We start from the raw sequence: 10,497 nt of genomic DNA, 5'->3' as shown, positions 1-10,497 counted from the left end.
TAGTAAATAATTGATGGACCTTATCAAGACTTCAACTAACACATCCAAATGTAGGAGAAGAATTAATGGACCTTATCAAGACTTCACCTAACACATCCAAATGTAGGAGAAGGAACTTGAAGAAACGTTGAGATTTTACTAGTTTTAGGACCAAAACTATAAATTATCGAGGGAGGCCGGGAAAAAAAAGGTTTTCTTGCAAGGCAGGGCCCTTGCCAGCCCCCTGTCTCCTCCACTGCCAAAACTTGTACCGGCAAGGAAAAAGAAAATCCTACTTATTTGCTATATATATAACTTATCAAAGAAATAAAAGCTCGTTGAAGATTCACTATTGCTCCTCCTTAAACTTCGTCTCATTACCAGAAAGACCTTGTCAAGATGGATTTAATATCGTTATGAAAAGCTGCATGATGAAACCAAAATGGGTCATGTGCGCTATAAGAGTAATGACTCGGAAAACAAACCAAACAAAATATCATGAAATAAATATTTTATATTGATATTTAACCAATTTAATTTAATTCAAAAACAAAATCTCTATTAAAAAAAGGTAAATTTAACAAAGAATAACAAATAACAAGAGCCGAGATAACCTGGGTCACTTTCAAAATCTGCAAAAACAAAAATCATATAGAAAACAAAAAAAAATAATAGATATTGATATCCAATTAAATAAACACTGAAAGATGAAACATGAAAAACATGAGCATAAAAAATAAGGAAAAAACAAGCAAATTGAGGTGAATCTCCAAAACCTGAGTTAATCTCCTAAACTCGTAACATGTGAAATATTAGACCTGGACTCAATTAAGAAGTTTAATCCCCAACCAATTTAATGTTGAAGAATGAAATCAGAAAAAAAAATATCAATTTTAAAAACTTGCCAAAGTAAAAAAAATAAAAAGTAATTAAAAGAATGAAGATTAAATTTAATAGGAAAAACAAAACTAAAGGATAATGAAATCATAAAAAAATTCAATTCTAAAAATTATTTCAAACAAAACAAATAGTAATAAAAAAATATAAACCAAATTTTATAGAATAAAAATTTAAAGAATAATGAAATCAGAAAAAAATCAAATTTAATAAATTATTTTATATAAAATAAATAATAATTAAAAAATCAAGAATCAAATCTAAATAAAATAAGTTAAAGAGTTGTTTTGAAAATATAAAGGGGGGGAAAGAGTGAAAGTCAACGATATCCTAATTTGTCTACAACCTTCACTTGCAATCTCCAGATGGCCAGAAATCAGAATGCATCTTGAGAAAAGTGGACAGAAATCAGTTGTTAATGCGTGCTCTCAAGATGAAGAAAATCTCTGGGAAGACAGAAATGGGTAGCTTCGTATTATTATGATAAAATACTTGGTACAGGTGGTCAAGAGAATGTATTTAAAAAAAGTATCGAAGTATAAAGTATTTGTTCATAATTTTATTTTTTATATTTTTTATTTTTAGTTTAAAAAAAAGAGTTATTGAATTCTAGTATTAGATAAAAAAAAAAAAAAACCTCAATTAACATTAATTATAGCCTTGAAAAATATCAATATTAGTGTTAATAGGTTTTATTTAACGAAAAGAGTCTTATTTAATTGTTTTTTGTCATTTATATTGCATGAAATGCTAGATATGAGTTTGATAAGATTTTTTTTTTAATTCTAGATTTATGATTGTTATTTGGGTTATTTGAAATTATTTATAGGTTTATCACTTTATTGAGGTATATAAAGTGTTTTCTAGATATTTTAAGTTAAAAAAATTAAAAATCAAGTTTTTTCTTTCATAAAAATCATAGCCTGAATTTTCAACAACACTACATTTGCTTGGAAGTAGAACAAGCAATACATTATCTACAATAACATTTGACACATCACATGTTTTTTATAAAAAAAAAAGTTGTTTATCCTTTTATTTAAAAAAAAAATCAACATAGGCACATGGCCTAGATTGATAGGCCCACTTGCTTTGATATTTTTTTTCTTTTAATTTTTTATTATTTTTATCATTTAATATTAGATTTTTATTTAATTTTTTTATTGTTTATCTTTTTTAATTTTGAAAAAAATTATGATGCTTTTTTTTATAAGAATATGATTTAATTTTACTTGATTTATGAATAAATTCTTAACATTTTTTTTATATTAGGAGGTATTTTTTTTTGTGTATCCCTATTTATTTATTTTTCTTTTTTTAATTATCATTTTATTAAATAAAGCATGGGTTCCAAGAAATAAAGTTATTATATACAATTGAGTCTATGGTCTAGGTTTGAAGATCAAATATCTACATCAACATCTATTTCTCAACTTTTCAATTTAATCTTTGATTAAATATCATTTAGTTTTTACTTGATTTTTACATAAAATGAAAACATGTTTTTTTTTTACATAATATTTTTTTTATTTTATTCAATAGTTTTGTGTGTATTTATATTTATTAACGTTTGATTAAATAAAAAATTAATTTTAATAAACAAAGTTATTAAATACAACAAGATAAATAACTCATATTTCAATATCAAATATATTTATCTACATTTGTATATCAATTTTTTTCATTTCAGTTTTAGTTATCATTGACAACTTTCTTTTTCATTTACTAGCACAAATAATTCTCTTTTAGATTTATTATTAGAAAAAGGCTTTATATTCTTTTTTTGTTTTTGTTGTTGTTGAAAAAAAATTATGCGATAGCTAGTATCTTGTAAATCACCTTGTGTGTCTGTTAAGTTCTTCTTAACTTAAATTAGATAAGCTAGTGTGTGTGTGTGTGTGTGTGTGTGTAATTTCAAGAGATAAACTTCCCCTACTGAAAAGTTTCAAAATGAAAATTTGCCTCATCGAACATTCAATAATACATGTTGTCGAGGCTGAAGCGCATGTCCATCTTCATCTATCTACAACTCGTTCCAAAGTTCCTTGTAATCTTTGCCAGTGTTTTCAGTAGTATTATGCTCCGACAATATTGACCAAGTGAGAGGGTAACAAGTATACAAGTACCTGTCTACTTCCATGAGATTACATGAAGATTTGCTTGAGTTATAATCTATGAACAAGGTTGTAGAAATTTGATGTCAGAGACTTCTCCAGAGGCAGGCACGACAACAAAGCCAACAACTAGCAATCAGATAAATGCTTTTCAAGCAACCATATTTGATGCTTGATAATAAATGACGACTCATTAATTGCATTACGTCTTCAACCTTGAATCACATTTGCAATCAACAAAAGTCAGCTTGTCCTAGTTTAGAAGGAAAAAAGCAGAATCGAGAACAAGAAAACTCTTCTCTTGGGAAAAATATGAAATAGCATCATGTTGGAAAAGACTGAACCAGAAGCCCGATGCATAATAATAACTCTTAAGGCTTTTCTCTTCAATATCAACATATTCGAACAAAAATAAGTTGAGATGCTTACAACAACATTTCTGGCCAAAGAGAATGCTGTATGTATCTGTCTCATTCTAACTATAATACTGAATCTCAAATAGTGAAATTGAATTAAAAACGAAGAATGCCTACCTAATGGTTTTTATAACCCAAATGAACAAAATAGATCTAAACCCACCCCTCTGACTTCTAGCGCAGCCATATTGCTCAGTTCCTAGATGTCAGCAACAAAAGCTGTCCTCCAGTTCTGCAGCATGAGATGGTAAGAGCATCAAGATTCAAAACATTGTGGAGGAAACTAATAAACCTGCAAGCAACCTAAAACGATGGCCAAAAGAAAAATAATAAAACAAAAGGGAAAAGAAATAAAGATGGTGATCTTCTACTAAGAACGTTATAGCTTATATGAGCAGCACAGCTATCGATTATTAGTTGCTTCCCTATACTGTACTGAAAAAAGAATCTCTATTGATCAAAAGGATTACTCTGGCATAGTAGTTTTTTGGCTCCAACATAGTGCTCTAATTTGAATATTCAAAAGAATATATTCGACTAGCATGGAGAGAGAGAGAGAGAGAGAGAGAGAGAGAGAGAGAGAGATTTAATTACCACAAAAGGCATATCTTTTATGAGTTTGCCTTATCATCAAGATGATGTCAAGCAGGAACACCCTAAGAGGGTCAAATTCAGAACCACATTATGTTGTCAGCTTTACTGAAAAGTGACAATACCTCTATGACCAAAGTCTACCAAACAAAATGCCACTAAAAACAACAGCACCAAACCATTTGTTTGACACAAATCTGCAGCAAGAAAACAAATGCAATAGGAAGTAGTGAGTTGATCATATTACAAGCTTGAAAGTGGTTAAACGAATAATTTGAAGCACAAATAATGCTTCGCGAAATCATGAAACTCTTGTGAGCTATAGACATACTTTCTATTGCAATCAGCCCGGCATGATAGGTCAACTGTCCATATTTGCCAAGCTAATTGACCCGAAGCAGCTGCCAGAAATGCATAAAATGACCACCCTGCTCGTGTTTTGTAAGGAAAAGGAGAAGAAAATGCAGATTACCATGGGCAAAACTACAGTAAACAGGACATGTACATCAGAAGCATAAAAAGCAAATACCAATATCGGCATCGAATCCACAGAGGGCAAGACTACTAATGCATGCAGTTCCAAACCCAGTGATCCACTCCTTTGTTGAATCTCCAAATCTCAAGGCCGTCGATTTAACACCCACTTTAAGATCATCTTCCTTATCCTTAATATATATCAAAGTTGATTTTAGAAGAGCACAAAAATACAACTCTCTGCAAACTATAAATCAAACAAATTTAGTACACGACCTCAAAAAGACATGGACAGCAGAACACCACAAAAGGAAAGAAAGAAATATGTTTATATAAAAATTAAAAAACAAAAATCCATCACCTAAACTACGACAATTTTAAGTGGAAAAATATGAACTATTTGAAACAAAAAAAAGAGTGGATAATCTGCAAGTTGTTTAAAACAGAATAATCTGTGAAGAAGGACAATAGAGGCTGAAATAGAAAACAGATAAACCTTGTAAATCAGAAACAGCAGTTATTCAAAATAAGCCATCCAGTTAATAAAAAATAAAAATGAGAAAGGGAGAGTGCATTCAAAGCTCCAACATTACAACAGTTTGTATTACTGCAGTGGCCCATTGTTGAAAGCTTTTTGCACAAAAGAATGTACTATTAACTCTAGGAGCACCAAGAAGCATGGGCAGAAAACGAAGAGGTTTCACTTCACACAAGGAAAAGGCATGAGAGGGTTAATGGAATCTTACTATTTACAGTTCAGGAACCATATATTACATGGTTTTTATGAGTCAAATTTACTTGCATGAAATAGCTGGAAAATAAAGGGCTAACGAAATCACCTTAAGCTATGATGCTATACCTGATGAGCATATATTGTATCATACACCAGGGTCCAAAATACTCCACTAGCATATAGTGGTATCACAATAGCTGGATCCAGACTCCCCTTAACTGCAGACCATCCCAGTAAAGCTCCCCAGTTAAATGTTAAACCAAGATATGCTTGAGGCTGCAACCAAACAATTGCATTTAACAGGGTTATCACCAGATTTTCTTGAACTTGGCATCAAATGTCAAAAAGCAACAAAAACTTGCGCGAACATGAGAATACAGCAAGCAAATAGATAAAAATCTTTACCCAAAATGTAAATCTCTTCATAAGGGGATAGGAGAAGACTAGCAACAAGGATGAAGCTCCCAAAATACGGCTGTTAGAAAAAAATAAAGTAACAGTTAACCCAAATAATTATGCATGCTCAATGCAAGGTGACAACATTGAATTTGAATAGCTTGCAAACTACATGCAACTTCTAAGCGTGATTGGCGCAGCACTAACCTATAATTATTCAGTTGAAGAAGAATCCCAAGACCCAAAAACAATTGAAAACCAAGAAAACAAAGACCTTGAAATGGCGTCAAAAGACCACTGGCAACTGGCCTTAGCTTTGTCCTTTCGACCTACACACAAAAATTCCAACAAAAATAGTTACATTTTTCAAAAGGTGAAGCTGTTAGTCTAATTTTTTGGTGATTTTCTTGCCTAATTATGAAACAAAAATTCACAAACTTTATTGCATACACTAACAAGACGAGCAATTACAGCTAACCAAAACATCAGTTTCTCATTTAACAATACAGCACGCAGTTTCATAAAAACCTTACCTTCGTATCAATATCTCTATCAAGCAAATCATTTATAGTACACCCAGCTCCTCTTAAAAGCAAAGCCCCACAGCCAAATAACGCCATCATCTTAAAATTAGGTACACTTCCAGGTTCTGCTGCCAATGAGATTGACCTACATAACAAATTAAAAATGTTACAAAGATCCTAACACCTTCGCAAAATTTCTCAAATTCCTTCATTTTCTTTTCTCAGCAACCAAACAAAACCCAGAACAATTAACACAATAAAAACACAAAATCCTTACCACATACAAGGCCAAGCAAGAAGCCAGGTCCCAATGGGCTTATCAAGCCTAGCTAAATGTGCATAAGGCCGGACTTGTCTAGGCAAATAGACATCAATCCAAGACTTCTCTCCTCTCTTTGGCAGCTCTCCATTGTTTCGCTTGTGTTCTTTCTCTTCTTTTGTGCTTGGAATATTGGAGATTTCCTTAATGAAGCCTAAATAAGGGCTAGGAATTTTGTTTTGGCGGGAAAACTGAGTGAAATGGTGAAGTAAATAGTGGTGATAGATAAAATTAGGGCTAGGGTTTGATTTGGGGATTATTGTGGCGGTGGGCAGAGCGAGTGAAGAGGAGAGGATCCTGGTGGCGCTGCAGGAAGCGCGACGGAGCAAAAACGACGCCATGTTGAGGGGAGATAGCTTTAGTTTTGAAATGGTTAATTTATATGGCGCAAAATTTGACCTTGTTAGGCTTCTTACCCGCCTAGGATCCACATCTGACTGTGGCACCATAGGTTTGTAGACTATTCAGCCGAATTCATGATGGCTCGGGCTCGAGTAAAATCGGCGTGGGCCCAGTTTACCCCAAGTCAATAAAACCTAACTACCATAAATATAAAATTTAAGCGAACGGCTCAGCTCATAATTATGTAATTATTTCATTCTCCAATATGCCATTATTACGTTTTTGTTATTACATTGCACTATAAACTAAAACATCAATAATTATGTGATTGATTTGATTTTTCAAGCTCAAAAAACATGTTTTTCAATAGGTGGGTGACCAAACATACAAGGGGTGGTCTACTGATTACTTTTTTATATATAATAAATACCGGGCACGCCTGGTCTTTTTCCTTTCTTTTTCTCCCCCTCCAGAGAATAAATTATTAATTAATATAGGAACCTGTTTGCACTAGTTTCAGAAACCACAGGTGATTTTCTCATGCTTCCACCTTCTCCATGTACTCCTCCACTAAACCATTTCTTCAGCTCTGGTGAGTGATTACCTCACCTTCAAAACAAGTGATAGATGATGAATTTCACTTCCTATCATTGACTAGATGGGGTTGATTTTGTTTAACATTAAAAAAAAAAAAAAGAATTTTTAGCCATTGATGACGTTTTTTTCTAGCAGCAAGAAAAACCCATAATCATTAACTCAAAAATATAATGTATAAATTTAATAAAATAGATTAAGGAACAAGCTACGGACAGGCTGTTGCAGATTGACGAGACATAGTTATGATGTTTATGGTCTCAAAGATACAGAATGTTGTAATGACAGGCTGTTGAAGATTAAGCAACTTGGCAGCATCCATAGCAGCCTTAGCCTCAGCAGGTAGTGGGGAGAGATTTCTCAAATACACATCTACGACCAAAGTCTACCAAGTAAAACCCCACTGAATACAATTGCCCCAAACCATTTGTTGGACACAAATCTGCAGCCAAGATAATAATAATAATAAACAGCGAGTTAAATGAAGGGATTCAGAGAATAGTAATCGTTTGCAAAGACATGAACTCAACGCAAGGACATACTTTCTACTGCAATCAGCGGGGCAGGATAGGTTAACTGTCCATATTTGCCAAGCTAATTGTCCAGAACCTGCTGCCAAAAACGCATAGAATGGCCACCCTGCTCGGTATTTTATTAATGAAAAAAGAGGAGAAAGGGCAAATAGGTTACTTTCAGCAAGAAACAGACAGCGGGAGTTAGAAATCAGAAGCATATAAAGCAAATACCAAGATCAGCGTTGAATCCACTGAGGGCAAGACCACCAATGCATGCAATTCCAAACCCAGAAATCCACTCCTTTGTTGAATCCCCAAACAACAAGGCCGTCGATTTAACACCCACTTTGAGATCATCTTCCTTGTCCTGACCACATGGTTATCGAAGTCACTTCAAAAGGCAAGAGAAGTCATTTTTCCGGAAACTATGAACTTAGAGAACAGACCAGAAATTCCTCGTCTCTCCATAGTCCAAACTAAGCTAATGCACCAAAATTAAATTTTCTACAGGGTAAACAATTTCAAGTAGATGAAAGATAAATGGTTTGCAGAAAACAATCGGAAAGTAAGATTGATGCAGGCTGAAATGTCCTGCAGTCTGCAGATATACCTCAAAAAGCTCCACGAAGCCTTTTTTTTATGCGATGAACCAAGCGGAATTAAGCTAAATAAACCTTGGGTTTCAGAGCAGGACTTTCTATATAAAATGGTTCTTATGAGTCAAAACTTTTGTTGCATGAGAATGCTAACAATCCTTGAAGAAAAAATGAAGCTGTACCTGGTGTGCATATATTGTATCATACACGAGAGTCCAAAATATACCGCTAGCGTATAGAGGCAAAACAATGGCTGGATCAAGAGATCCTTTAACTGCCGACCATCCCAGTAAAGCTCCCCAGCTAAATGTAAAACCAAGATAAGCTTGAGGCTTCACCCAAAAATCAAATTTAATAGAGTTATCAGTCTATTGTCACGAACTCTACATCGATAGTTCTTTTTTAAAACAAAAAAAAAAACAAAAAGGTATGCACACAAGAGAAAAGCAGAGAAAAATAGATATTAGAAGGTATGTATCATTACCCAATAAGTAAATCTCTTCATGAGGGGATAGGTGAAGACGAGAAACATAGATAAAACTCCCAAAACTCGGCTGTTAAAAGTAATTAAGAAACAGTTACTGCAAATTATTACATGATCTTTATGCACAAGCTGCTGACATTGATTTAAATTCTCGCCAAGTACATGTGAGTTGTAAAACTGACTAACACAGTACTAACCTATAATTATTCAGTTGAAGAAGAATCCCAAGACCCAAAAACAACTGAAAACCAAGAAAAAGAACCCCTTGAGATGGCTTCAACACCCCGCTTGCAAGCGGTCTACGCTTCGTCCGATCAACCTACATGCTAACAAAGATTCCGGTGAAAGATATGAACTTCTTGATGAGAAACAGTTATGAATCTAACACATTAACAACTAAGATTTACGAACTTTACTGCACACATCAACAAAATAACTTCTTACAATCATTTTCAATTACAAAACAGAACATCAAACTAATTTAACCAACATTAATCATATGCAAACCTCACCTTTGCATCAATGTCTCTATCAAGAATATCATTTATAGTACACGCAATGCTTCTTACAAGCAAAGAACCCAAAGCAAACAGACCAATCATCTTATAATCGGGAAGATTTCCTGGTGCAGCTGCCAACGTTATTGACCTACACATAAATATCTAATAATGTTATAAAGATCTTAACCATTTTATCATAATCCCTCGAAGGAACCAAACCAAACAAAACTCACAAAAAGTCCAAGATTTTTAGAAAGTTTTTGAGCTTTACTTCATTTCCTCAGCTACCAGAATACTTATTAACACTACAAAAACACTCCTTACCACATGGTAGGCCAAGCAAGAAGCCAAGTCCCAATTTGCTTATCTATCCTAGCAAGATGTGCATAAGGTCTAACTTGTCTAGGTAAGTACACATCAACCCAGGAAACCTTTCCTCCCATTGATAGCTCTCCATCCTGTTGTTTCTTATCTTTTGAGCTAGAAAAGGTGGAGATTTCTCTCATGAACGATAGATTGGATGGAAAAGTAGGAATTTGGTTCTGTGAGAGTAAAAGGCAGTGGCTGATATAATAAGTGTTAGGGCTCGTGGTGGAGACATAGCGTGAAGCGGAGAGAAACCTGGTGGTTCCGGTGATGCTGCGACGGAGTAAAAACGACATTGTTTTTAGCGAAGAACGGGATCAGCTTGTGTGGCTGTCCAATTCGGTGAGTAACGACAAAATATATTATCTGCCGCGACAGCAGTTTTGTTTTATTAGAACAATTCGGTGGATTTAATAAATGCCGCTATTGATTGCTGAAAAATAATTCTTTTTTTACAAAGTATTTTTTTTTCTAAATAAATTTCTTGAAAATAAATTATTTTTTGATGTTTGATAATATTATCAAAAATAAGTTGAAAAATATTTTATAGTGTTTGGCTATATCATTAAAAATAAGTTAAAAAAGAACATATTTAAACTATGTCATGCTTTTTTAATAATATTAGAGTTTTTGTGTAATACTAGACATGATGTCCGC

At 33.4% G+C, this 10,497-nt stretch overlaps 2 protein-coding genes across 8 annotated transcripts; both read right to left on the bottom strand.

Annotated features, from left to right (window-relative positions):
- On the bottom strand, positions 1-6,881 carry LOC7492082 (4-hydroxybenzoate polyprenyltransferase, mitochondrial). 6 transcript variants are annotated; one of them, XM_024602137.2, is made up of 10 exons: positions 6,402-6,881; positions 6,134-6,269; positions 5,808-5,929; positions 5,610-5,679; positions 5,331-5,480; positions 4,527-4,662; positions 4,329-4,425; positions 4,001-4,194; positions 3,524-3,638; positions 1-403 (listed from the first exon to the last, which is right to left on the bottom strand). In XM_024602137.2, exons 1-8 carry the CDS (start codon positions 6,782-6,784, stop codon positions 4,125-4,127), a joined length of 1,164 nt encoding a protein of 387 aa, XP_024457905.2. In that variant the 5' UTR covers positions 6,785-6,881; the 3' UTR covers positions 1-403; positions 3,524-3,638; positions 4,001-4,124. The 6 variants fall into 6 exon arrangements, with proteins under 6 accessions (XP_024457905.2, XP_052309261.1, XP_052309260.1 ...); XM_052453301.1 differs by lacking the exon at positions 1-403 and adding an exon at positions 2,821-3,048 and having other exon boundaries at positions 3,524-3,630; XM_052453300.1 differs by lacking the exon at positions 1-403 and adding an exon at positions 2,822-3,048.
- Positions 6,882-7,536: 655 nt separating this feature from the next.
- Positions 7,537-10,221, bottom strand: LOC7486384 (4-hydroxybenzoate polyprenyltransferase, mitochondrial). Of its 2 annotated transcripts, XM_002306351.4 has the most exons (8): positions 9,799-10,217; positions 9,487-9,622; positions 9,172-9,293; positions 8,975-9,044; positions 8,673-8,822; positions 8,126-8,261; positions 7,922-8,018; positions 7,537-7,821 (listed from the first exon to the last, which is right to left on the bottom strand). In XM_002306351.4, the coding sequence occupies exons 1-8, from the start codon at positions 10,134-10,136 to the stop codon at positions 7,752-7,754; spliced, it is 1,119 nt and encodes a 372-aa protein (XP_002306387.2). In that variant the 5' UTR covers positions 10,137-10,217; the 3' UTR covers positions 7,537-7,751. The 2 variants fall into 2 exon arrangements, with proteins under 2 accessions (XP_002306387.2, XP_024457907.1); XM_024602139.2 differs by lacking the exon at positions 8,673-8,822 and having other exon boundaries at positions 9,799-10,221.
- Positions 10,222-10,497: the final 276 nt, after the last annotated feature.

Source organism: Populus trichocarpa, chromosome 5 (assembly GCF_000002775.5).
Source record: "Populus trichocarpa isolate Nisqually-1 chromosome 5, P.trichocarpa_v4.1, whole genome shotgun sequence".
NCBI classification, from domain to species: Eukaryota; Viridiplantae; Streptophyta; class Magnoliopsida; order Malpighiales; family Salicaceae; genus Populus; species Populus trichocarpa.
The sequence above is the reverse complement of the archived record's forward strand: the minus strand, read 5'-3'. Positions and strand labels throughout refer to the sequence as shown.

Excerpts from the sequence above, each read along its gene's own strand:
- LOC7492082 (XM_024602137.2), bottom strand. The coding sequence starts at position 6,784 with ATGGCGTCGTTTTTGCTCCGTCGCGCTTCCTGCAGCGCCACCAGGATC. Across the intron at positions 5,930-6,133 it reads ATAGAGATATTGATACGAAG|GTCGAAAGGACAAAGCTAAG; the intron begins GTAAGGTTTTTA and ends TTTTGTGTGTAG. Across the intron at positions 5,481-5,609 it reads TGAAGAGATTTACATTTTGG|CCTCAAGCATATCTTGGTTT; the intron begins GTAAAGATTTTT and ends GTTTGGTTGCAG.
- LOC7486384 (XM_002306351.4), bottom strand. The coding sequence starts at position 10,136 with ATGTCGTTTTTACTCCGTCGCAGCATCACCGGAACCACCAGGTTTCTC. Across the intron at positions 9,623-9,798 it reads CTTGCTTGGCCTACCATGTG|GTCAATAACGTTGGCAGCTG; the intron begins GTAAGGAGTGTT and ends ATTTATGTGTAG. Across the intron at positions 9,294-9,486 it reads ATAGAGACATTGATGCAAAG|GTTGATCGGACGAAGCGTAG; the intron begins GTGAGGTTTGCA and ends GTTAGCATGTAG.